General features: G+C 37.9%; 1 protein-coding gene across 1 annotated transcript in view; it reads right to left on the minus strand.

Moving 5' to 3' along the window:
• Window positions 1-512: 512 nt before the first annotated feature.
• The window catches only part of LOC148284646 (cilia- and flagella-associated protein 91-like), a 29,832-nt gene continuing 3,433 nt past the window's right edge, over window positions 513-26,911 (minus strand). The window contains exons 3-15 of the mRNA XM_088237137.1: window positions 25,801-25,864; window positions 24,593-24,821; window positions 21,401-21,501; window positions 19,338-19,477; window positions 17,608-17,758; window positions 14,901-15,038; window positions 12,694-12,810; window positions 10,862-11,055; window positions 7,397-7,477; window positions 6,531-6,660; window positions 4,918-5,009; window positions 4,163-4,311; window positions 513-2,473 (exon numbers count right to left, since the gene is read on the minus strand). Coding sequence (XP_088093263.1) covers window positions 1,765-2,473; window positions 4,163-4,311; window positions 4,918-5,009; window positions 6,531-6,660; window positions 7,397-7,477; window positions 10,862-11,055; window positions 12,694-12,810; window positions 14,901-15,038; window positions 17,608-17,758; window positions 19,338-19,477; window positions 21,401-21,501; window positions 24,593-24,821; window positions 25,801-25,864 — 2,295 coding nt within the window. The 3' untranslated portion in view covers window positions 513-1,764. The remainder of the gene's footprint in view (window positions 2,474-4,162; window positions 4,312-4,917; window positions 5,010-6,530; window positions 6,661-7,396; window positions 7,478-10,861; window positions 11,056-12,693; window positions 12,811-14,900; window positions 15,039-17,607; window positions 17,759-19,337; window positions 19,478-21,400; window positions 21,502-24,592; window positions 24,822-25,800; window positions 25,865-26,911) is intronic.

Raw genomic sequence — 26,911 nt, forward strand, 5'->3', positions numbered from 1 at the left:
TAAATAAATAAATTGTAGTTAAAGCAAAAACTGCCTTGTGGAAAAAAAATGTAACTTTTAATTGGTTGATATGTGTACCGTGGGGTACTAGACCCGTCAGTACATACCGATTTACCTTGTTCAAAACTTGAAGGGGGGGGAGGGGGTCGGTATCGTGTATCTTCATAATCGCTTGGGAGGTATTTATATATCTATGACGTCATAATGACGGTATGTCACTGAAGAGCGTAGATATGTGTACCGAGGCGTACGCGTCCCCTTGGTACATATCGATGTACCTAGCCAAAATTTGAAGGTGGAGGGTCGGTAATGTATCTTCGTAATCGCTTCGGAGAATGGAGAAGGTATGACGTCCTTAACTTCCCATTGATTACAATCCCATTGATTACAACGCATCGAAAATCAATTGCGTTTTCTTCGTCAACTCCAACTGGTGTAGTAATTCCAACTCTAAATGCAATTTAAATATCTACAATACTTTTTTTTCTACGTTAAATAAAACAAACGCCTTCAAATCTGCAAGGTTATATTATTATCAATCTGTAAAAATCTCAATCGGTAAAAATAAACATATTTCAAGATACTATGCATGTTTGGAATTAATCTCTGGAGTTATTCAGATGTATTTATTTCAACAGAGATAAAGAACTTTAAGCTAAACTGGCAATGCACAACGGAGCTTTAGTCCCGACACTTATATATGGAAGTGAAACATGAAACTATCAGAGTAAGGATGAAAGCCAAGTAAACGCGGTCAGCATGCGATCTCCTCGACAATTGTGGGGGAAATGAATTTATGACAGGGTTACGAATGATAAAATCTAGCGAGAGTGTAAATCTGAGTCAGGTAAAAACGATAAGATCAAGAAAGGGTATCTGAAATGGTTTGGTCACGTAGAACGAATGGAAGACGAAAAAATGTAAAACAAGTATATATGGCGAAAATGAACGGCAACGTGAGATGAGGACGACTGAGGAAGACGTAGCTTGATCAGATAAACCAAAATCTTAAGTCTGGTCATGTCGAAAGCAGACAGAACCGAAGGGCATGTATGACAAGATGTGTGAATGTGGAAGTAGCTAGAAATGTATGCCAAAATAGACGTGTAGAACTATTAGATGACGAAATAATGGTAAAACAGACTAAGAAACATCCAAGGAAGACGTGGCATGATCAGATAAACCAAAATTTAAAGTTTGATCGTATCAAAAGCAAGCATGTATGACAAGATGTATTATTGTGGAATCAGCTATAAATGCATGCCAGGATTTGACGTGTGTGGCGGTCTATTCTCTCTGCCCAACCCTACGGAAAATGGCGCAATGGTAGTAGTAGAGAAGGGAACGAAGAAGTCTGGGCATTTGTTGGGCTTGTGATCAGTCATTACCTGGTTTATGTGGCCACCTTACGCCACTGGGTAGCATTCACCGTTCTGCCCATGTTCGAATATTCACATTCTTTTCGTTCTTCCATCTGTTAATTTTTGTGAATCTAAAGAGATTCATCTGGCTGAACTATTTTACCTAGTAGACAACGCCTGAAAAGACTCTTCAATTTTTATACTTCTTCTTGGACCAGCTGGCTTCATCGGCATTTGTTTTATTGTATCAATATTTTCGTAGACACGCAGTGTGTAAAGTGGCCACTTAAACCAGCCAACGACAGGTCATTCGCCCTGTGAATTCCCAGACTTCTAGACTTCCATATTCTTTTCTCTAAAATGTTCTGTATCTCTGTTGTAATATATCAATAGATTATTTGACTCAAGCATCGCCGGCAGCTCCTGACTCCTCTTCCCCATCTTCTGACGCTTCATCGATTCCCTCGTCTTCAGACACTAAAGCACCGGTGCTATCCAAAATATCTTCGACTTTGGCCGTTATTGTTTCTACAATATCTTCATTTGCTGTTATAGACTGCACAAAATCATCGTTTGCTGATATGGACTGTACAATATCTTCTTTTGACGAGACAGACTCTGCAATTTCTTTATTTCCTCTTGTTGGCTCAACAGCGTCTGCTTCGTTTTCCTCTTCAGCTTCAACGATTTCTTCAGTTATAATCTTCGGCTCCATCTTCTTGAGATGTTTAACTTCGTCAAAGAGACTCATTCGACTCATGTTCTGAATTCGAATATCGGAATTAATCGATGATTTAGATTCCCCTTTAGCCCTGACGTCCGATTCAAAGATATCCAGCGTACTTCCTTCTTGGTAGGATATCTCTTCCTCTTCAACACAGACACATTGAACTTCCTTGATTTTGCATTCGCATATTTCGTCATTGTCATCTTCGTCCGATTCGGGAGTCGGTGCGGGAGACTGGCCGCCAAAAGTAGACTCCATGATGATGTCCGGCGTGAAGGCACTTCTTTTGTCCCTCTGGGCGCGCTCTATGCTCTTGACTACTTCCGGAAGAATGGAATCCATGACCAACTCGGCTATCAGCTCCTCGTCGTTGACTGAACTCGGTCTGCGAACAGAAAAAGATTGAAATTTATTGCAACAGAGAGAAAAAAAATGAGATGGGAATATGGATGTCTAGGCATTTTACAGGGCTAACGACCTGCCATTGGTTAAAATTCACCGCCCTGCCTATGCTTAAACATCCACATTTCGTCAACTCTTCCATGTGTTCACTGTTTTGAAGTAAAAGAGCTAAAACCTTTATCATGAGGGTGAAATTCATCTGGCTGAATCATTTCACCTACTAGGCAATGCCTAAAAACAGTTTTTCATTTTTTTATACTTCTTCTTATATAACGATTAGTTTAATCAAAAATGTTTTGATTGTGTCCAAATGTTATTTCACTAAAGCCCTTACAGGGTGCTGCAGATTAAACAAAAACCTTAATAGGATCTCAGAGTAATAATGCGTAACCTTGAGAGAAGCCCTATCACTATGTTTCATAGAACACAAACGATGCTGGTTTGTTGGTAAGCAACCAATTGGTGGCCATTTTGTTTTATTTAACAACATAAACATAACGGTTCGATCGGATGCTTTTGTAGCTGTGCTTGGCTTTTTTTGTAAAAAACTTGGATATTTACGTAAAAATAAAATAAAATCGACTAAGATGAATTGCAATATGTTGCGTCAAAGATGTTAAAAAAGTCAGTTTTCACATGTAATTGATTTAAAATATTTTCCCGTGATTTTCATTAATTTTTGGCATTTATTGTCCCGACACGTGTATTATGTTGCTTGAAAACTTTCCTCATATCAACATATCACACGTCTTGCAGCTACTAAGCGTATAGACGATTGAGATTCTAGACCCCATTTACAAAATTTAGTTTTTTTTAAGTTGATATATGAAAGCTAGATAGCCATCAACGTGCAGCTTCAAAGCGCATGGACGAGTGGAATTCCAGCGAAGTTAAAATGATATCAATTAACTTACAAAAAAAATAGAGCATAGTAGTAAGTTTGTCAAGTGTTCGTGCCAAGAAGTAAGCAATAAAAAACTAAATAAACAAAACACTGTTCCAACTCCATGGTCAACAAAGGGAGATAGATGTCCGAAGAGAAGCTTTTGTGGGCAGTAGGCAGATACCGTCGCCATGTGGCCCTCTAGCTGCTTGATAATTTCTGGAAACGCACGTGTGTAGTTAAATGTGTATATTATTTTATGTAAAATTAATGTAATAATCCGTAAGGGTTTATAAATAAATTTTCAAATAAAAAAAAATACTTCTCTAGAAATTTCAAAAGGCAACAAAATTTTATGTTTCATATATTTGTCAATTAAACCATCCACTGAAATGGCATTTATGTACTGATTTGATCTGAGAATATTGCTTTCTCTTCATTTAACAAGGGGCTCGCCGGCCTACGACAATTTTAACAAGGGGCTCGCGCGAGCCTCTCCAAGCCCCCTGCAGCCTACCCCTGATCATTCAACCCACCCTAGAGAGTTATTTGGATCAAAATTTACTCACTGTTGCAACCAATTTTAATTGAAATTCAGCCTGTCTATACACGTTGGACATACTCAAAACATCGTTGATTGCACAATCATCTTCACACCCAACTTTTAAGTATTTTTTTATCGTCGGCATATCAAAGGTAAAAGGCATTTTCGAAACATGATTGAATATCATAAATGTCTTAGACTTGCAACACTACAATTGCTCAGATGTGTATTTTGGACATTTCAACCTTCTCGCAGAACGTTGGTTGATCCTCTCGATCCGCTCGGCCTCCAGAGAAGCATAGTTGTCAGCCTCCTCCTCGGCATCCCTGTTGGCGACCCCCACAAACAAGTTATGCAGATGCACGGCGGCCGCCTGCTTCGTCACCAGCACCATCTGCCAAACCAGAAGCATCATCATCAATCACAAACACTTCAGTCACCACGAAAGAAAGAACACCTTTTGTTCCTCGACATCATCGTCAACATCCTTCCAGCAAATATTGCAGAGGGCGCTGTATTGGTAAACGAAAAAGCGTGATTCGATCATCCGGTACATTAAACATAAGGCGATAAGTCTTGGGACACTGACAAATTGCAGTTTAAAATCAATATTTCATGCGCAGCCTGCCTGGGATCGAACCTAGCATCTCAAGAATGGTAGGCAAACACGTTGAACAGTACACAACGAGGTGGACTCTCTCTACTGGATTTCCCAATTCAAGATTTTTACCTTAAAGCACCATTTACCATCAGGCTGAAAGCAGCTAAACTATATTCAATGAGATTTTGCGAAAAATAAGTCCGTCGATTTCCTAAACGTCAAAGAGCCTTTTTCACTATCTTATAGAGCCTCTGTGACTAGCTACAGATATAAATAAAAAACGCATTAATTGCGCTAGAGCCTACTTACTAAGGAACTCTAAATTTTAAGAGTGCATGTATGACACTAAGTGGAAAATGCTAGGAAAATACCTATGGAAAGCAGTAAAAAGTGACAGACCTGTTCAAACATTTCCTGGTGCTCACGTCTTCTCCTCTCTTCCTTTTGCCTCCTTCCCGCTTCGAACGCCTCCCTCTCCTCATTTTCCAGCACTAAGAATACACAAAAAAAAATTATAATAAGTTGCGGAACAGGTAACTATTATCATCTGTTTTCTTGAATGCCTTATGGGTGGAGTACCCAAGGGCTCTCGTTTGGGTCCCCCACTGTTTTCATAATGTGTGAATGACATTTTATCGATATTTGATGGGGTTGATGTTATTTTATTTGCCGATGATCTAAAATCTCAAAAATCGTTTATTCTACGATTTAAAGACCCTTCAATCCACCCTCTGGGACTAAATTATTGGTTTCTCGCTCAATGGTAATTTAAAATAGTTGAAAAAATATCAAGGAGTTTTAAAACATATATCCCTTTTCCAAGAAAAGTCCTGTCCACGTCCGCAATTACAACGGTAAGTTGAAGACGTAATACCTTCACCACGACGGTATAGTCGAGAAGATAAATTATCCTGAGCGATTACGAAGATACGCAACAACGCTATATCTTCAAGTTTTGAGGTAGGTACGCCGGTATGAACCAATGAGTCTAGTACCCCATGGTACACATATCTACTGATCAAAAGTGTCAAAAATTTTGTTCTACCAAGCAATTTTTCCTTTAGCCACATTTTATTTAATTTTTTAATCGTTCTTACGCAGTTCATTTTTTTCTTAAGAGCCCATTTAAAAATCGAGATAGAAATAAATAAATTTTAATGTCGAATGATATTTTGAGATGATTGTCAGTTTTGAATCCGAACCGCTAGATGCTGCCCTATTAACACATAAAAGCATCTAGCCGTAAAAACATTGCAACAATAAAAAAAAATAGTTATTATATTTTTTCCACCTTTTTAACCATCTTCCAGAATGTACGTATCGAGATGTCAAAAGAGGCGGCTTTCTCATGCCTCAGTGGACAAATACTGACGAAAGTTAAGCCATACCGTCTTGGTAATTATCAAAAGTAAAAAAAAAACATTTTTTGCTTTAATTGTGAATTATTTGAGTTTATAATCGCTTTGAAATGGTCACTTTTTTTACATCAGTCTATTAAAAATATCAATGAGAACTATTTGACAGGCGCCGTGGCGCAGTTGGTTAGACGGCTAACTGCGAAACTGGCGTCACGGGTTCAATTCCAGGTGTGGTGTATTTTTCATTACCTCCTTCCATATCTTATCTATCCCGCCTGCTGAAAAGCCTCAAAATAGAGACTTAGCGAGTTGGTCAATTTTCGGCGTCATTATTGGTTGAATTAAATGACAAGACGTCGAGATGAAAAGCGGTAGAGCCTACCGAAGTAAGTAGAGATGGTACAGAAGTTATGTCTTGGTATGTACCGATAAAGATGGTTTTTGTAATTGCCCTCCCGAACCCATCTCTAGCAAAATATATGTTGTTCTTAAGAGCTTTAGCTATATGCTCGTCTTAATTATTTAACACTCTAGATGCGATAAAGGATAGGTGTCTTCGAGTTTGAGTCGTGCGGGTTTTGAGAAAACCATTATTCTTATTCTGGGAAAACTTCGTAGGAACGTTTTGCTGAGACCTGTCCTTGTTATACTTACACAAAGCATCGGCGAACTCCCTCTGCCGCCTCTCCTCCATTATGTGATCCAACTCTTTGCTGAGCAAATCCAGAACCTGGCCAATGACGGTGTTCTTAATTTGATGGAACCATGTTCCGATCTTCGAAGCCTGAAACAGATATTTTTCATCACTTACCGAATGCATAGTTCAGTGTCCAGTGGGTACCGATGGAGTACATAATTTTTAGCACTATCTGGAAAATTTGGCAGTTCAGGGAGTATTATACAAGCTCCCGACGTCACTGTGACATGTGAGGATCTATTCTGATGGATACCCGTGAATAGTTCTCGTCCTCCAAGCTCAGGTCTATGAAGAGCCTGGCTACTGTGTGGAAGTCTGGGCTTGGCTCCCCATCCAAGCCCAGACTCGTAAAATACTAGGCTATTAGCTCTTTTAACACCCTCAGGCTTGACCAGCGGTCCCCCAAGGATGAGGCTCCTTTTATGATGAAATGCGCCACATTAAATGTAATGTGTATAGGTGTTTCCTCGTCTGCACCACAGAACCTGCATCTAGAAGTTTGGGAAAGGTTTATTTTAGCAAGGCGTTTGTTCAATTTGCAGTGCCCTGGGCGGGCTCTGGTGATAACTCTCAACTACTTTTGAGAGTACCTTTTTGTTAGTTCTTTTGCATGATGCTGATCATTTTTTTTATTGCCAAAGCACTATGCTCTGCTTCCTTCTCTTATTACTCGTGTAAAAAGCAAAGCAGAGACGCGGATTGACGTGGGAGGGGGTAAGGATGCTGGTTGGCGGTAGGGTCTCCTGAGGGCATCTGGTGATGTCCACACGCTCCGCTTAAGAGCGGACGTGGAAAAGAAAAATAAAAATGTCTCATAGCCCACCTTGGTTGATTCTTGGGGAACTTGTATTTGAAGCTGCATCTCCTTGATGAGTTCCGCGTTTCCTGCCAAACCTTCGTACACCTGTAAATTTTTTTTTTTTTTAATATTTAGAATGATAAGATACCTCCAACTATTGAGGTCCCTCAGGGGTCAATATTAGGTCCTCAATTGTTTTCATTGTATATTGATAATTTTAGTAATTAACAGTATTTTGAGTTTGTCCAAACTTTTGTAGACAAGGACTGGATTCAACTCCCTGGGGAGCTGTTTATATTAACATATTACAACAGAGATGAAGAACATTTAAGAGAACTTTGCACTCACTTAAAAGATTACAGAATTTCTTGCCAATTAATGTTAAGCACACATTAGTCCAGAGCTTACTTCTTCCACTCCTTGACTACGCGGATGTATGTTATCCAGATGCTAACTCTGAATTGCTTGATAAGTTAGAACGATTGCAGAATATTTGTATTCGTTATATCTTTAATCTTCGCAAATTTGACCACATAACCGAGTATCGCACGCAACTACACTGGCTCAGTATCAGGCATAGAAGAAACATTCACATTCTATCACTTCTTCACAATATTTTAAATAATCCCACTTCGCCTGTTTATCTGAGAGAGCTCATCCAACCTCTTTCACAACACGGACTATCTCTTCATTCTAGTAACGAGAGAACCCTTTTAATACCCTGTCATCGCTCTAATTTTTTTGCCTCCTCTTTCACAGTAGTAGCCGCTCGATTGTGGAATAATCTACCCACTAATGTTAGAGACGTCCCTTCTTTATTTACATTTAAGTCGAGATTGAAATGTCACTATCTAAATATTTAAATTGTTCCTTTATCCTTCTTCTTTCCTTCCCATCCCCTCTCCTCTCTTCATAGTAAAGTGTTATATTTTTTTTATACATATATTTATTTTTGTTAATCTTTGCTTTTAATTTTTGTGTAAAATTGTAAGATTCAATATGTCCATGTATTTATAATTTTCTCAAACTGAACGGTTTGGGTAGGTAGGAAGAAATTGCCTTAAGGCAATATGCCCGCCCTTATATGTATATTTATTGTATATGTATATAAAGTGTCAATAAATAAATAAATAAGAGAAGGAAAAAAATTGGACAAACTCAAAATATTGTTGATAAATTACCTGGTCCATGAAGAAGTATAGAAATTGAAAAAATAATATTTTCGGGCGTTGCCTAGTCTAGTATGTAGGTGAAATAATTCAATTAGATGAATCTCACCCGCATAAATAAAGGTTTCAGCTCTTTAACTTCACAAACATCAACAGATGAAAGAATTGAAGGAATAAAGATGTTCAAATATTGGCAGAATGGTGAATGTTACACAGTGTGTAAAGTGGCCACTTAAACCAGCCATTGACAGGTCATAAGCCTAGACTTCTATATTACCTTCTCTTAAATATTCTTCATCTCTGTTGTAATATGTTAACCCTAGTAATTGGCAATAAAATTATGTCAACCAAAGCTAAGCTGGCAGTGCACAATAGAGATTTAGTTCCAACACTTACGTTTGGAAGTGAAACATAAACAGAACTGACAGAGGAATGATGAAAGCCGAGTGAACGTGGTCGATGTGCGGAAATCAGGGCATAATTGATTAAGAAATATATTTTAATTAAACAATATTTTGGAAGAACGTATTAAGCTCTCAAGGCCAAAAATTATTTTTAAAAAAGGAGTTGAGGACTGGATTTTCCTTAGTGGGAGGGATTTGAGTGGGAAACTCCTTGATGATTTTCCAAATACTTGAGTTTACACTTACCATATTGATGTGCCATATATATATATATATAAATGCATTTTTTATGTTTCTGATACTATATTTGTGGTGATATAATCGTGTGTCTGTGTCATATAATTGCTCGTCCCATCTCAACACAGGACTTTTAGTCCCATGGAGTTGGGACTTATTGTCTACAATAATAAAACAAATACTTTTAACCGATGGTGTAAAGTCAATAAATTAGAACTAAATATTTAAGTCCATCAGAGATTTAGGAGTTGTTTTGGACTATAAACTGACATACAACGAGCATATAGATAATACAGTCAATAAATCACTGAAATTACTCGGCTTCATTAACAGAATATCCTCTGATTTTACTCATGTCCGTACAATCAAAACTCTTCATTGCTCGACTGTTCGCCCTCTTCTAGAATATGCCTCCTAGAATAGTGGGCTGGTCTCCGTTCTATGTCAATCGCATAAATCACATTGAATCAGTCCAACATCGCTCGCTTCGAAAAGTAGCGTGGATGCTCGGACTAGAGAGAGGTAATTATTCTTATGCTGAAATAGAGTCAATGTTAAATATTTCTAGTCTACAAAAACGTAGAACTAATATTGACTCCATATATATGTTCGGCATACTAAATGGTAAAATCGATGTTTCATCATTACTGGGACAAGTCAAATTCAATATTCCGACTCGTAGATTGAGAAACAATGAAGTACTGTTCATCGATCAGCATAGAACAAGCTGTGGCCTTGATTCTCTTGTCGTATTGTTAACTCGAGACAAGATCATCTGAACCTCTTTGGTTTAAGTTTACGAGGATTTAAACGAGCACTAAATAAATAGTCCAGATCTTGTCTCGATGTCCCTTATGTTTGTCAATGCTTCTTTCTTTTTTTAAAAAATGTTTTAAACTATTCTTTTATTGTAATATTTAAACCTTATAAATTGTATACACGGACAATTAATAAATAAATAAATAAATAATTAAAGGGTCTCAGAGATAAAGGCCGATAAAGATATTGAAAGGAGGGTGAGTGCCGGGAACAGGGTGAACGGTGCACTTAAATCTACTTTGGCAAACAAATGTTTATATCGCAGGAAGCTAAACTAGCAGTTCACAACGGAGTTCTAGTGCCAACTCTAATGTATGGGAGCGAAGTATGGAATTGGAAAAATAATGATGAAAGTAGGCTGAATGCTGTCGAAATGCGATCCCTCAGGCGAATGTGTGGTAAAACGATGTATGACAGGTGCACAAATGTCGAGATCCGTGAAGTGTGTAAGGCTGAGACACGCATTATTGACAGAATCAAGAAAGGGGTGCTGCGTTGGTTTGGACATGTAGAGCGAGTGGACAGCGAAAGAATGGCTAAAAGGATCTACGATGCAAATGCTGATGGATGCAGAAAACGAGGAAGACCGAGAAGGACATGGCACGATCGAGTCCATCAAATACTTGAAGATGGACATATCGAAAGTGGGAATAATCGGCGTGCGTGCATGAGAAGATGTATGAATGTAGAGGAAGCGAGGTCTGTATGCCAAGATTATGGCGTTCTATCCTCTCTGCCTGCCCCTACGGGGAAACGGCGTGATGGTTTGTTGTTGTCTCCGAGATGGTTTAGTCATGTAGAAAGAATGGAAAAACAGGAGAACACGCCAAGAATGAGCTACCCTTCGAATAAATAAATACCTCGACTTGCGATGAGCGCCCCTTGAGCAGGGCCCACAGGATGTCCGCAGCCTGTTCGCAGTCAGCTTCCTCTGGCGACCTGCGGTCCGTCTCCCGAGACCCGCAATCTGCTCCGAGCGCACCGACAGCGGCCTCTCGCCGTCCACAGGCAGCGTCGCCGGCGAGCGGGTCTTCCTCTTGCCACGTGGCGGCTTCTTCAAAGAGATGATAGACAATCAATTCAGCAATGAAATAAAAATTTCGGTCGTGGATTCTTGTTATTTTTTACACGCAAACCTGTATTTTTATCGGCCTGCAAAAGAGAATTGAACAGAGATCACTACATCTCACTGTGTGAGGTTGGCGGTTCCCAATATTTTTAAAAATTAAATACAAAAAGTCTTCTTACACGCGGTAAAAAATGTAGTCAATTGATTGATCGCACACACACGTGCAATGATTTCACATGAATTAAAGAGCAACGACCGATGAAGCAAGTCATCATTTCACAAACATAGAAAGGATTGAAAGTGTTAAACGAATATTTTTAAAATACTTAGATTATAAAAACAATAAAACGCTTTGCACTTACAGCCAATCTGCCAAACAAAATTGATTTTTTACCCTTGAAAATAGACGCACTGTATCTGAATTTATTTTTAAAAAAATATTAAATATAAAGTAGACTCTTTTAACCTACTCTCCAAAATTAATCTCAACGTCCCCTTTCGCGTGACAAGAAATAAGTATTTATTCCATCTGCCAGTCTGTAGCACTAACTATGCACAACACTCTTTCCTCTATCGTTTTTGCTCTAACTGTAATGCTTTTTTTTCATCAATTGATATATTTTACATACCCCTTTATTTATTTTAAAATAAATAAAGAATTATTGTTTCTGGCTGCGATACGATCCCGCTTACTATTTAACGATGCACCCTTCTGAACACTTACTCCCACACTAATACACATAAACACACATCTACACTTACTATCATACAAATACACATAAACACACCCTTTTGTTGTAACAAAATTTAATAATATGTATGATTTTTTATTTCGAAACTTTGCTGGTCTGTCTTTAAACTGTATTTTTTTTAAAAAATGTTATTATGTCATTGTCGACTGTTTGTTACTTTAAAATAAATAAATAAATATTGAATACAATACAACATGAAAACGTCCTGCAGTACATTCACGCTATGGAGACACGGATAACATAAGAACGTGGCCCATAAAGAGACAACACGCCCAGTCAGCCTGAAGAGTCAGCCCAAGCAAGTCAGCCCAAAGAGTCAGCTTAACCAAGTCAGCTCATGTTTGAGTATATTCAAATGCTTGCACACTGGCTGGATTTCCTCCCTGGGCACCCTCTCTCATCCGCATAATAAAGGTTTCAGCTCCTTTACTTCACAAATGTCAACAGATAGAAGAGTTGAGGAAATGTGGATGTTTAAACGTGGGCTGAATGGAGAATGTTATACAGGGTTTAAAGTGACAACTTAAACCAGCAAATGACAGGTTATAAGCCCTTTAAATGCCTAGACTTCCATATTCCCTTCTCAATAATGTTTTCCTTCTCTGTTGCAATAAATTTAACAGTATGCAGCCCAAAAACAGTCAGTTCGATTCCTCATTGCCGTTACTCTCGCGCTCCACAACAAAGTTACGTACTCACCGTTTGTAAATACACCTTGGAACACCAACATCGTGTTTTCTGTCAATCTCCAACTGGGATAGGAGCTCCAACCACCCAACAACAACCTAAATCCTAAGCATCGAAGCAATCAGCGAACGTTTATCGAAACCAAGATATCTGATTGAATGTTTCACGCGAAAAATATTCTCACCCCCAAGTTCATTGGTAAGTTCTTCTAAGCAGGCTTCATTACGGCGCGCCATTTTGTCACACACGCCCATCTTGAGACCGCCAGATGGATGGAGGTCTCCAACTTTGGGATTTATATCTGAAAATGAAAAAATGATTAAGTCTTTAATATGAATGATTAAACTGGTTGTTTTTTTGTACGTTGATGACGCCATGCTTCTTGCTAGCAAGTCTCAAGTCTCAACAGCACTTATTTGTATTGAGGTTAGTGGCAACAGTATGTGGGGTTCAAAGACCATTGATTGACGTCCTGCAGTACATACACGCCATAAAGCTATGAAGAACAAAGAAATGTGGCATATAAAAAGACAAAAGGGCCTGGTAATGCCCTGAAAGCCAAAACAGTCAGCCCAAAAAGTCAGCCCAACAAGTCAGCATAATGCAGGCACTCAGATTCAGAATGTCGTGCAGCCAGTTCAACTCGTCATTCCCGCATCACTTGCGCGTCATAATTCAATTTATTATTTATTCGCCATGTAATAAATATTCAACAATATTGAGTTTGTCCAAATTTTTTAAGACAAGGACTGGATTCAACTCCCTGGGGAGTTGTTAACATTAACATATTACAACAGAGATGAAGAACATTTTAGAGGAGGTAATATAGAAGTCTAGGCATCTACAGGGCTTATGACCTGTCAATGGCTGGTTTAAGTGGCCACTTTACACACTGTGTAACATTTACCATTCTGCACCTATTTGAACATCTATAATCCTTCAATTCTTTCATCTGTTGATGTTTGTAAAGTTAAAGAGCTGAAACCTTTATTTATGCGGGTGAGATTCATCTAATTGAATTATTTTTGAAAGAATTGAAGAATTACAGATGTTCAAATAGGTGCAGAATGGTAAATGTTACACAGTGTGTAAAGTGGCCACTTAAACCAGCCATTGACAGGTCATAAGCCTTGTAGATGCCTAGACTTCTATATTACCTTTTCTTAAATGTTCTTCATCTCTGTTGTAATATGTCAATATAAAAATGTTCAAAGATGCCTACAAACATGGTCCGTACTGTGTTATTTACTATGGGTACCTACTTCACATTTACGCATATTATATTTAACCTTAAAATCTTAGCTTCACTAAAAATTTAGTATCAAAGACGCCACTAGTATGCAGAGTCGATCGGTCACAACCCCAACATATGAGAAGGATTAGGAATGGAAGCATCTTATCTTACCTTCGTTCTTGGTGGACTTGCTGTGGTCCGACTGGTCATTTGCAAGCGGCACACAAGGACAAGCCCCATGATAGAGCTCAACACTGGTGGTTGGTGGAAACAAAGCCTATGATGCGGCATACGTTTAACAAAATAAACGCGCGATTTACGACACGAGGTCTTAATGTTGCTATTCGAAGGATACTAAGGCGGGAAGTGAACAGTGGTTGTGGGTATAAAGGATAAAGACGTTGTGACAAAACTTGAACAATCCATTGACCACGTTTCATTACATTGACCGCATTTCAAATAAAGCGTCTAAAATCTGTGGATTTATTTTGCGAATATCTAAGGCATTCGATAGCCCGAAAATTCGAATCACATTGAATAAATCATTTGTTCGTAGTTTGCTTGAATTCAATTATTTAATATAGTCTCCCAATTCATATAACGCGGATTGAATCAATGCAACGTAATTTTTTAAAATCGTTACTATTTAGAATCAGATCAAATACTTTCATCATCAACTATTATGATCGTCTAGAGTACTTTCATATCTTTAGTTTGGAATTCAGAAGGATTTTGGCTGGTTTGATATTCTTGCCCAAATTGATATCTAACTGTATACATGCTCATGATATCTTGGCTCAGATAAATCTTAATGTACCTCGCCGTAACTTGCGCACGAATCCTGTCTTTGCTGTGGGAAATTATAATTTTTTCCCCTCTGCCAAGGACTCTAAGAACAGTGCACGAAATCTCACTAAACGTTACTGTCGGTGTGTTCTTACAGCAAGGGCAAGTATTCAAGAAGCAAGCGGTGTTGTCACTCCTGATTTGCTTGCCATGTCCGCCTAGATTATGCCATAATTATACCTTTGTAAATTTAAAATTGTTTAGATTAATAATGCCAATCTGTTGTAATTTGCAACCAAAATGAAAATAATGCAATATGTAACTGCAAAATCCACGAACCAGCTAAACCGCAATTCTTTAATGTATCTTACCAACATCGCACGGTAAGAAATTCATGTCCACTCGAATCCTTAGCGGCTTCCTAATAAGCGTACTCGGGCAGCGAACTTCCTTTATTCCTGATATTTGACTTTGCATCTTTTGTCGCTTGGCTTCTATCTTCCTTATTTCTGAAACAAACACGTCGCTTAGTCCAACCGTTCGTCAGTCAACTGAAGTTGTAACAATTCGCCGTCCCTCTATGAATGTTCGTAAATATCCGACGCGTTGTCCGTTCGGGATATTCCGGAATCCACCCGAAGTGGCTTTGCAAATAGCAGATGTGCCGGATGACGGTACGCGCTATCCACCTCAGTAAGAACGCAACGTATAAAAACAACGTTTATGTTGAGTGATGTTAGCAGGCGCCACTCAGGGGCAAGTTACAAAATTAAACACTTCTTATTAATAACGAGTGCCTGAGCAATTCTGAAACACCCAAAAAGAAAGAGTATTTCAGAGTCAAACTGAAGCAACACAAATAGATAAGGCGTCGGGTATTTACGAATATGCTCCTTGGGCCTCGATTACGATAGAAAGATAAAGACGTCATACCTTCACCTTGACGGTATAGTTGAAGATAAATTCCCTCTAGCGATTAAAAAGATATACTACCGACCCCCCACCTTCAAGTTTTGGGTAGGTACATCGATAGGAATCAAGGGGAAGCGTACGTGAAACGTACGTCGCGGTACACATGTCTTCGCTCTAAAATGACATAGCTTCAGTATGACGTCATAGTTCAAGATAAAAGTCTCCCGACCGACTATAAAGGTACACTACCGATACCCCCACCATCAAGTTTTGATGTAAGTACATCGGTTTATACCGACGGGTCTAGAACCCCTCGATACATTTATCTACGCATTAAAAGTGTAAAAAATTTTGTTCCACCGAGCAATTTTTCCTTAAATTGATTTATTAACATATTTAATCGTTTTGAGTTTGGCACTTTTTTTCTTAAAAGCCTATTCAAAATATGAGAGAGAAATAAGTAAACTTTGAAGTCATAACTGTCACTTTAATAAAACGAACGCCTGAATGTGAAAATAATGTCTCTAGATTATGTCCTATTAACAAATAAAAGTATCTAGGCGATAGAAAGTTACTACTCTAAAAAAATAATTTAGTTATTATATTTTTTCCATCTGTTTCACTATCTTTCCGAGTGTATGTATCGAGACGTTATAGGAGCCGGCTTTGTAGTCGATCGATAGATACATACAGACGATAGTTAAGCGTACCGTAAGGGTGATTTCCAAAAGTCATGCAAAATTCATGTTCAAGCGAGAATTTTTGCTTGAATTGGGATTTATTGGAGTTTATAATCGCTTTGAAGTAAGCACTTTTTATTACACAAGCATATTTAAAATATAAATGTGAAATATTTTAAATGTTAATGACGTAAGGAACGCGGAGTAATTGTTTGCGATCATCCCATTGGCTTGCTTTGATCATATGATGTGGATATGGCAAGCAGGTAGAACATACCGAGGTAAGATACAGACAGTACAGAAGTTAAATATACCGTCTCGATATATACAGATGAAGATAGCGTTCATAATCGAGGCACTGGACTGTCATCCGAAGCGTAAGACTGATCACCAGGTGTTTGAAATACGTTGCATTCGGTATAAAAATAAAGTACCCTTTCCACCATCAGGTGCAAACAAGGATATATCCGTAAAAAATCTAGGAGTACTAATGGATGAACATCTCTGCTGGCGAGCTCATACTAATGAATTAAGCCGCAAAATATTTTTCAGTCTACACTCACTTGGAAGGTTGCTAAAATTCTTACCCATTAGTACTAAATGCACCCTCGTACAAGCATTACTACTACCCATTCTAGATTACGCTGATGTTTCCATGACTGATTTAAGCTGAACTCGATAAACTTGAACGACTTCAGAATACATGCATAAGGTACATTTTTGGTCTTAGGAAATACGACCACATTTCTGATTATCGTAGGCAACTGAAATGGCTCAAAATCAGACAGCGGAGAGACTATCACTCCCTCTCACTTCTGTTCAATGTACTTCATAGTCCTAACGCTCCTATATACCTGCGTGAAAAATTTCAACGCTTATCAGTTCATGGTTTACCTCTTCGTTCTCATTCTCAAGGCACTCTCTTAGTACCCATACACAATTCCTCTTTCTTCTCTAACTCATATAGTGTCCATGCGGCTCGACTGTGGAATCATCTCCCATCCACCATCAAAGATGTTACTACATTATCTCTGTTTAAATCACGTCTGAAGAAACATCTCCTTTCTCTTCCTTAATCTCTCCTCCTTTCCTTTTTCCTCTTTCCGCTTTTTTCCTTTTCCCCATTGAGTAATAGTTTTAATTTAATGTAATTTATAAACAAATACGTTTATTTCTATTTTTATATATTTTTAACTTTTTAATCTTTTTTTTCTCTATTGAATATGTTCTGTAACTTGAATTATAAAAATAAAACTTTTATTTTATTGGTTGGTTGGAAGAAATTGCCATTTGGCAATAAGCCCGCCAATGTACAAATAACATTATGTACAAAAAGTTAAATAAATAAATAAATATGATTTTGAATGGGTAAAAATTTCTCCGTCGAAATTCTTTCCTCGCGTTCTTTCGAACCGTCGACCTGTGCACCGAGTTGGAAGGCAAATGATGGACGTTTTGACACGAGGCATGTTTATCCAGTACCCACCTCTCTCCATGTTACTCCGGATGCTCAAGACCTTCTTGTGCAGGCGCCGGGTACCGTCTTGCCACAGCCGCTTAGTGCGTCCTCTGTCGGCGATGGATATGATGCTCGGACCGAGTTTGGCCTCTTGAAGCTTTAGCATTTCCTCTAACTCCTGAAAATGGCGACCATAATTAGCACAATTGAGTATTGGATTGAGTATTTTTGATAAATGATCACAAAGCTCTCAATACTGTTACGCCCTTTGTGAGGAGTGTGAAAAATGAACTATTTTTTTTTAAATAAAAGAATGTCAACGCTCAATGTATCAACAGATTTCAAAGATTTACAAAAAAAACTAAAACTTAATTATAAAGAAAATTAAATGGTGCCTTCATTGGTTGACAGCTACGCTCTGTGCATTGTAGTGATACAATACAAAACGTGAGCCAAAAAAATAAATGCAGATCAAATCCATCTCAAAACATACGCTATTCACCAGCGTCGTCAACCAGTAAAGATGATAATCTCTCCAAAATGTGGACAGTAATTACGTCCGACCTTCCCACAAGATGAGTGAAGAATCAAGATAAAAATATAGGATTCAAAATTTAAATAGTCTCGGAGCCTCGGAGAGAAAATATGTAGCCTAGGTAATTGCAAAATAACAAAGGCATTTTCTCGAAATTACAATTTTATTCTTACAAGCAAAAATTGTAAAGTTTTGTGCGTTACCTAGCTAAATATAAAATCTAGAAGACCAGATTACAAATGATTTGGAAATTAAACGAAAATGAAAACAAATATTAAATATTTGATTCTTGACACCACTCATCCACGTTAAGTTCTTTGAAATCTTCTTTGTAGACATTCTTTTTTTTTCTGTTTCAAATGGCCGGAGTATTATGTGAAAGGTTCCAGTTTTAAAGGGTACATCCGGCCAACATCTTAGCGTAAACCATGGCTGTCCGCGTCATTCCTCTAAATAAAACCTCGACCGATCTTATTGTCGTCGATTCGGCGTCGGGTTAAATAATTCAGATTTTATATGTAAAAATTTACGTTAATTTTCAAAATTTAGACAGATGTAATGATGATCCATTATAAAGATGATAATATACCAAATATTTTAAATATATAAAAAAATAAAATGGGGTATTTAAGAAGCCTATAATTATGGACCAAAATACATCATTAGATTCTGTGTTCTGGCAAATTGAAACGACAATACGATTACAAATTCAATTACATAGTACTTACATGCCGCAAAGCGATGTTCCCATGATATAAAAGAACTACATGTTAGATTTTGTTACGTTACACGTTTATTCCGCTTGTCACGGGCGGTCTTTGCTTTTTTAAAAATGCACGGTCTGACGCGGTATTGCCATGCTTGAATTTTAACGTACCAAAAATATCATTTGGACCCGTGCTTAATTACGCGCTGCTTAAATGGAGCAGGATGAAATATAATCGTTACAATACACAATATCTTTCGGTATTCGGCCATCTTCCATTCGACTCACATGCCCGAGCCATCGCATGCGTCTTTCTTTTAAGATCGCCATTGCCGAAGACATCTGAGTACGGGCTAGTATATCTGCATTTGTAACTTTGTTCTGTCACGTCACGCCAAAAATACGCCGCAAACATCGCAAATGAAAAGCGTTGATTTTCCTTTCGTGGTGTATAAACAAAAAAATACTTTTCTCTGTGAAGATTGCCTATAGCTTGATCAATTGATGGATAATCACCTTGTCTCGACACTCCAGCTCGTAGGCTTCTAGGGTCGCCAGCACGGAGACGTCCATGGCCCGAGTCAACCACTCCCTGCGTGCGCGCTGTCTCTGCACAGAAAGCACGGCCCCCCAGTGAACGGCCACTTCAGGAGGACCTGCATAAAAACACTCTCCAAATATTAAATATGCATTAATTTAAGGTAGTCATACGACGTGGGACTGGGCGAGCCACGTGGAACGCGGCGACCGGCAGGAGGCCAAAGGTAGGAGGTCAAAGGAGGTCTAAAGAAGTCAAAGGCTCCGACGGCACTCAGATTCAATGTAGAGGTAAATGAGGGTATTTGAAGCAAACTTATAAATCTCCGCCGAAAACGAAAAAAAAGTTATTGATGCCAAAATAAACTATACATAAAAACCTACCTATTTAAATTATAGCGTAATTCAAAACCGCCTCTAAATCTTGCAAAAACAGACTTCAATTATACTACTTGACACCGAAAACTTAGCGTTCTCCATTGAGTCGGTGAAGCATAATTACAAATCTAAATTTCTAAGATGCTTCTAATGCCCTCAAATGCAGTTCTGAGTTCAAGGTGCAAATTAAATGATTATTGGGATAATTAAATGCTAAGTGGGGTACGAATGTGACGCCTAACCAATTTTTTTCAATTTTTCAATCAGTGAGTATATTTTTTTTACTTACTCAGTAGATGTCGCTACTCTGCTAGTCGTGTGACGTGGACGTGGGCGGAGTCACGTGGAACGCGGCGACCGGCAGGAGGCCGAAGGTAAATCATTCCGACGGCACTCAGATTCAGCGCTTAAAAGCGTTATGACGTATTTCTTTGCAACAAACTCCACCCCTACAAATTGTAGGTGATTGTAGGCTACAAGCATCATATTTTCTTTACTTACTCGGCAGATGTCGCTACTGTGCTAGTTATGTGACGTGGGAGTGGGCGGAGCCGCGTGGAACGTGGCGACCGACAGGAGGCCGAAAGTAAATCATTCCGACGGCACTCAGATTCAGTCCTCCCTAGCGATATGATGTATTTCTTTACAATAAACTTAATCAAAACTGTTAAGTACTGAATGTATATTCTCTACACTGGCAACTCATATAACACTGTAAACATCCCGTTCCTACCCAAATCCTTCCTATTTCAAATTCTTGTTCTTCTACCGTCCTGTGAGCAAGTCCCGTGTGAATAGTTGTCTCTTTGATAAATCTTTATCATATCCTGCGTCACGATATTTCGTACATAGTGAAGTAAAGTGTTATATAAACAGCTAAATTATACAGTTCATCATCATTTACACGATACCGGTATCCGTGCTACAGCAATAGTGAGAACTTTAAAAGTGAGTAACAATTCCCATACAGTCCACTTAATTATAATTCCCTCTGTCATCAGTGTACAATACATAAAAGGCATTGAGCTGACCAAACAAATAGAAACACCGTATTTTCATTACTTACTCAGTAGATGTCGTTAGTCACACGATGTGGAAGTGGGCGGAGCCACGTGGAACGTGGCGACAAGTTATATCCATCTTTAATTTTCACTCTCGTCTAGCAATACGCGTCGTCTTTGCTAGTGGCAATAAGTCCACCATTTAACTATGTTTACATTTGTTGTTACTTTTTAATGTACGACATTATGTTTATGGACAATATGATATTATTAACATATTACAACAGAGATGAAGAACATTTAAGAAAAGGTAATATAGAAGTCTAGGCATCTACAGGGCTTATGACCTGTCAATGGCTGGTTTAAGTGGCCACTTTACACACTGTGTAACATTCACCATTCTGCCTATATTTGAACATCTATATTCCTTCAATTCTTTCATCTGTTGATGTTTAAACCAGCCATTGACAGGTCATAAGCCCTGTAGATGCCTAGACTTCTATATTACCTTTTCTTAAATGTTCTTCATCTCTGTTGTAAATTGTTATATAAACAGCTCCCCAGGGAGTTGAATCCAGTCCTTGTCTACAAAAATTTGGACAAACTCAAAATATTGTTAATGTGATATTATGTTTAGTAAAAATTTGTTATGATTATACAAACCAAATTTAACATCTCGCAATAGAAGTATTTCAGGAATTTCTTTGCATTTTCTATGAATTTTGTAGTCTGGTTCATAGGCGTCCGTCTGGGCAGACGACTCTCTGAAAATAAAGTTTTAAATTATTTGAGTCACCAACATTTTGGGTGCGCACTAGTGACCGATTGAAAAACGATTTCGACCGAATTTCGGTTTCTGTTCTAAACCTAATTTAAATTCTGTTCTAAACGCATTTTTACCACTGGCAACACCGCGCAAGACACACCGGAACTGCCCGACGTCGGCACGATCAGAGTTCGCCAGAATCAGCGTGTGCCCGGTCAGCTTCGATTAAGTTGGCTTTTGCTCTCTCTTTCTAAAACTTACAAACACTTATACTATGTTAATTCGTGTCACGGTTAAATCATTCAGTGCTGTACTTAATTAAATCACATCTTTGTGTATCTTGTATTCATCATACTATCTATTAAATCTCAGTACAGTTCATTTAATTTCACCTTGCAACAAAACTGCGGTAAGTTAAACCAACCATTTCATGTTAACAAAAGATTTCACTACATAATTGATATCACGTCGGGGTCACCAATGAAATGAAAGTGCAACAAATTTAAATCTAAACGAATCCCTAGGGAGGAATCCCAGCCAGTCTACAAATATTTGGACATACTCAAAACATTGTTGAATTAACTAACTAATAAAAGAAGATGTATGAAAATTCAAAAATTATTTTCAGGCGTTGCCTAGTAGGTGAATCTGTTCAACAGGATGAATCTCACCCGCATGATAAAGGCTTCAGCTCTTCAGTCCAGTTTATTGCCGAATAAATCGTAAACTAGTTGAAGACTAGTAATTAATGGTAGACTCTTTTAACCTACTCTCCAAAATTAATCTCAATGTCCCCTTTCGCGTGATAAGAAATAAGTATTTATTCCATCTGCCAGTCTGTAGCGCTAACTACGCACAACACTCTTTCCTCTATCGTTTTTGCTCTGACTATAATGCTTTTTTTTCATCTTTTGATATATTTTACATACCCCTTAATTTATTTAAAAATAAATTAAGACTTTTTTTTTCTGGCTGCGATACGATCCCACTTACTATTTATTTAAAATAAATCGACGTTTATTGTAAGTCATAGTATTATAATGATCTATCATTTTTCAGATCTGACCCAAGTGAAAGAAAACAATTGATTCAAATAAATAATTCCATGTCTTCTTAAATCACTGTTACTTCTGGAGTACCTCAAGGAGCCCACCTTGCTCCATTATAATTTTATATTTATATAAATGATTTTATCAATGTTTTTCAACATCCAAAATTCTGGCTTTTTGCTGATGACAATAAGATATTTAAACTTACGCCTTATTTTCCACACGATATTGTTTTAATGAATCTCGCGACATAAATCGTCTTCAACTTAACATTGACAAATGTTGATAAATTACCTGGTCCATGAAGAAGTATAGAAATTGAAAAAATAATGTTTTCAGGCGTTGCCTAGTCTAGTATGTAGGTGAAATAATTCAATTAGATGAATCTCACCCGCATAAATAAAGGTTTCAGCTCTTTAACTTGACAAACATCAACAGATGAAAGAATTGAAGGAAAAGAGATCAATTCTTATTTATATTTTAAATAGGCTTCTGTGATATAAAGTGCCCACTTCAAAGCGATTATAAACTCCAATAAATCCCAATTCAAGCAAAAAATGCTGGCTGGAACATGATTTTAGTATGACTTTTGACAATTACCAAGACGGTATGCTTAACGATCGTCTGTGTTTATCAACTGAGCGATTTCAAAGCCGCTCTCGATACGTACACACGGAAAGATAGTAAAACAAATGGAGATCTGAAAGAGCTTGTTGATAAATTACCTGATCCATGAAGAAGTATAGAAATTGAAAAAATAATATTTTCAGGCGTTGCCTAGTCTAGTATGTAGGTGAAATAATTCAATTAGACGAATCTCACGCGCATAAATAAAGGTTTCAGCTCTTTTACTTCACAAACATCAACAGATGAAAGAATTGAAGGAATATAGATGTTCAAATATGGGCAGAATGGTGAATGTTACACAGTGTGTAAAGTGGCCACTTAAACCAGCCATTGACAGATCATTAGCCCTGTAGATGCCTGGACTTCTATATTACCTTCTCTTAAATGTTCTTCATCTCTGTTGTAATACGTTAATATGGACAGCTCCCCAGGGAGTTGAATCCAGTCCTTGTCTACAGAAATCTGGACAAACTCAAAATATTGTTGATAAATTACCTGGTCCATGAAGAAGTATAGAAATTGAAACAATAATATTTTCAGGCGTTGCCTAGTCTAGTATGTAGGTGAAATAATTCAATCAAATGAATCTCATCCGCATAAATAAAGGTTTCAGCTCTTTAACTTCACAAACATCAACAGATGAAAGAATTGAAGGAATATAGATGTTCAAATATAGGCAGAATGGTGAATGTTACACAGTGTGTAAAGTGGCCACTTAAACCAGCCATTGACAGATCATTAGCCCTGTAGATGCCTGGACTTCTATATTACCTTCTCTTAAATGTTCTTAATCTCTGTTGTAATATATTCATTGACAAATGTAAAATAAAATCTTTCTCATGACGAAAAAAACCTATACAATTCAACTACAAACAAATAAATACTACGTCTTCCTCTTTTTCTGCATCCATCAACATCCGCATTGTTAATATTCTTAGCCGTTCTTACGCTGTCCATTTGCTCCACATGTCCAAACCGGCGCAGAGCGCCTTTCTTGATTTTGTCGATAGTGCTTGTCTCAGCCTTGTATAATGTACGGATCCCAACATGTGTGCATCTATCGTACATAGTTTTACCACACATTCGCCTGAGAGATCGCATTTCAACAGCAATCAGCCTACTTTCATCCCTGTTTTTCCAAGTCCATACTTTTAAAATTATTTCTATACGTCGTATTATCGTGACGTCAAAGGTGTCGCTTCTGTGTCAGTTCTTCTAATTGGTTCTTTCACGGTAAGCAAACCGGACATCCTTCACAGCTCTCATATCATTGGCTGGTTCATACGAACCAGCGACGCCATTCAAAGTAGGGCGTTTTTATTATTTTTTTCGTACATTTTCAAGAAACTTTGCCGTACAAAATGCCCCAATTTCTACCGCGCGCCAGAAATAATTTTTTGTATCCAATTTCACCTGCACTCCGTCTGCACGCCGACGGTCCGCGGCCCCTCGGGGCGCTCCGGCGGCGGCGGGGCCGCCGGAGGCGGGTCCGCGCGCGCGGCGGCGCCGGGGGCGGCGGGCGCGGCCCAGTACAGCGTCCTGAGCGGGCCCTCGATGGGGGGCGCGGGGGCCGGCCGCCGGTCGCGCAGCGCCGCGTAGCTGGTGTCCACGTGGCGCGGCAGGCGCGCGTTCGGGTAGCACGCTGGAACGAATGGAACATTTGGAGCAAGGAAGGAAATCTTTCGGGGCGCTATTCTGTATCTATCTAGTAAATTAAAAAAATCCATTGACGACGGCTTTGCTTTGCTTCATATCTGGCTACACCTTCGAATCTAATTCGTTTTATCAGTTCTAAAACAATTTTGTTTGAAAATTATGTGGGTATGCATTGTTCAAGTATTGTCACAACTTCCACAGCCACTGTTCACTTCCCACCTCAGTGTCCTTTAAACACCCGCCACATTTATTTATTTATTTATTTAGTATTCCGCAGTTTTAAAATGTACAGAGTTTATTTGTTTCAGGTCCCGACTAGCTAGGAAATTCCTGTGTTTAGGAAGGACCTTATTTTTTTCATGTGTTTTTTTTTATTTTTAATTTCATTTAATGATGCTTAATAAATTCAAAGAATAATAATAACATTATAAAAAATCAATATAAATTTAAATGAGAAAACATGCAAGTAATAATAATAAAAATTGAATCATAAAAATAGATTAGAAAATATGCCATTAATAGTAAATAAATGAGACACAATTATTATAAATATAAAACATACCGATAATAATAAAAATTGAACCACAAATACACATTATAATATATAAAATGAGTAATTAAGAAATTAAACAAAAATATAAATTGGAAAACATACCGATAATAATAAAAATTGAAGAACAAAAATAAATTACAGAATATACCATTTATATTTTTTTAAAACAACATTACATTAAGACGTCGTGTCGTACTTTGCGCGTTTATTTCGTTGAATGTGTGCTGCATTATAAATTTTTGTTTCCACCGACCATCAGTGTTGAGCTCCAGATCGGGGCCTGCCTTCGCGTTAGTGCCGCTAATGCAAAAATAACACTAAACTAAAGATGAATAATTAAAATAGGTGTTTTTTAGGCGTCGTATAGTCGGCATTTTGTTTTTACGAAAATAAAGTTTATTGGCATACTCACATATTTGAACTGCATTAAACTTTTTGCTCTCACTGAACATCGTCTCAAACACAGGTCGGATGGTCTAAAAATTAAGAAAAATAATCAGTAAACAGCGACAGATTTATCTAATTATTAACATATATTTATTCTTGGAAGCAGGATCACCTCGGCATATCGTACATATCGAGACGGTATACTTAACTTCTGTACTATCTGTATCTACCTCGGTATGTTCTACCTACTAGTCATCTCGACTTCATATGATCGAAACAAACCAATGAATGACCGCAAAAAATAGTCCGCATTCCTTACTTCATTAAAATTGAAAACAGTTTTTATTTATATTTTAAATAGGCTTCTGTGATATAAAGTGCCCACTTCAAAGCGATTATAAACTCCAATAAATCCCAATTCAAGCAACAAATGCTGGCTGGAACATGATTTTAGTATGACTTTTGACAATTACCAAGACGGTATGCTTAACGATCGTCTGTTTTTATAAACTGAGCGATTTCAAAGCCGCTCTCGATACGTACACACGGAAAGATAGTAAAACAGGTGGAAAAAATATAAAAACAAAATTTGTTTTTAACAGTGGTAACATTTTACGGCTAGATGCTCTTGTATGTTATCAGGGCAGCATCTAGCCAGTCTATCTACTGCATCTAGCCGCTCGTTTTTAAAACTGAGAGTTATGTCGGAATTTAATTCGGCTTTAAAATTTACTTATTTTTCTTATATTTTTAATGGGCTTTTAAGAAAAAAAGTGTCAACCTCAAAATGATTGAAAATTTTAACAATTCAAAATAAAAGGAAAAATTTCTCGGTGGAAGAAATTTTTTTACACTTTTAATTCGTAGATAAACGAATCGAGGGGTTCTAGACCCGTCGGTCAAACCGATGTACTTACATCAAAACTTGATGGTAGGGGGATCGGTAGAGTATCTCCGTAATCGGTCGGGAGAATTTTACATTCTACTGTGACGTCTTACTGAAGCTATGTCATTTTAGTGCGTAGATATGTGTACCGTGACGTACGTACGCTTCCCCTCGTTTCATATCGATGTACCTACCCAAAATTTGAAGGTGGAGGGTCGGTGGTGTATCTTCGTAATCTCACGCAGTGGGT

Source organism: Micrasema longulum, unplaced genomic scaffold (assembly GCF_059751315.1).
Source record: "Micrasema longulum isolate JH-2025_06_02 unplaced genomic scaffold, ASM5975131v1 h1tg000100l, whole genome shotgun sequence".
In the NCBI taxonomy this organism is placed as follows: domain Eukaryota; kingdom Metazoa; phylum Arthropoda; class Insecta; order Trichoptera; family Brachycentridae; genus Micrasema; species Micrasema longulum.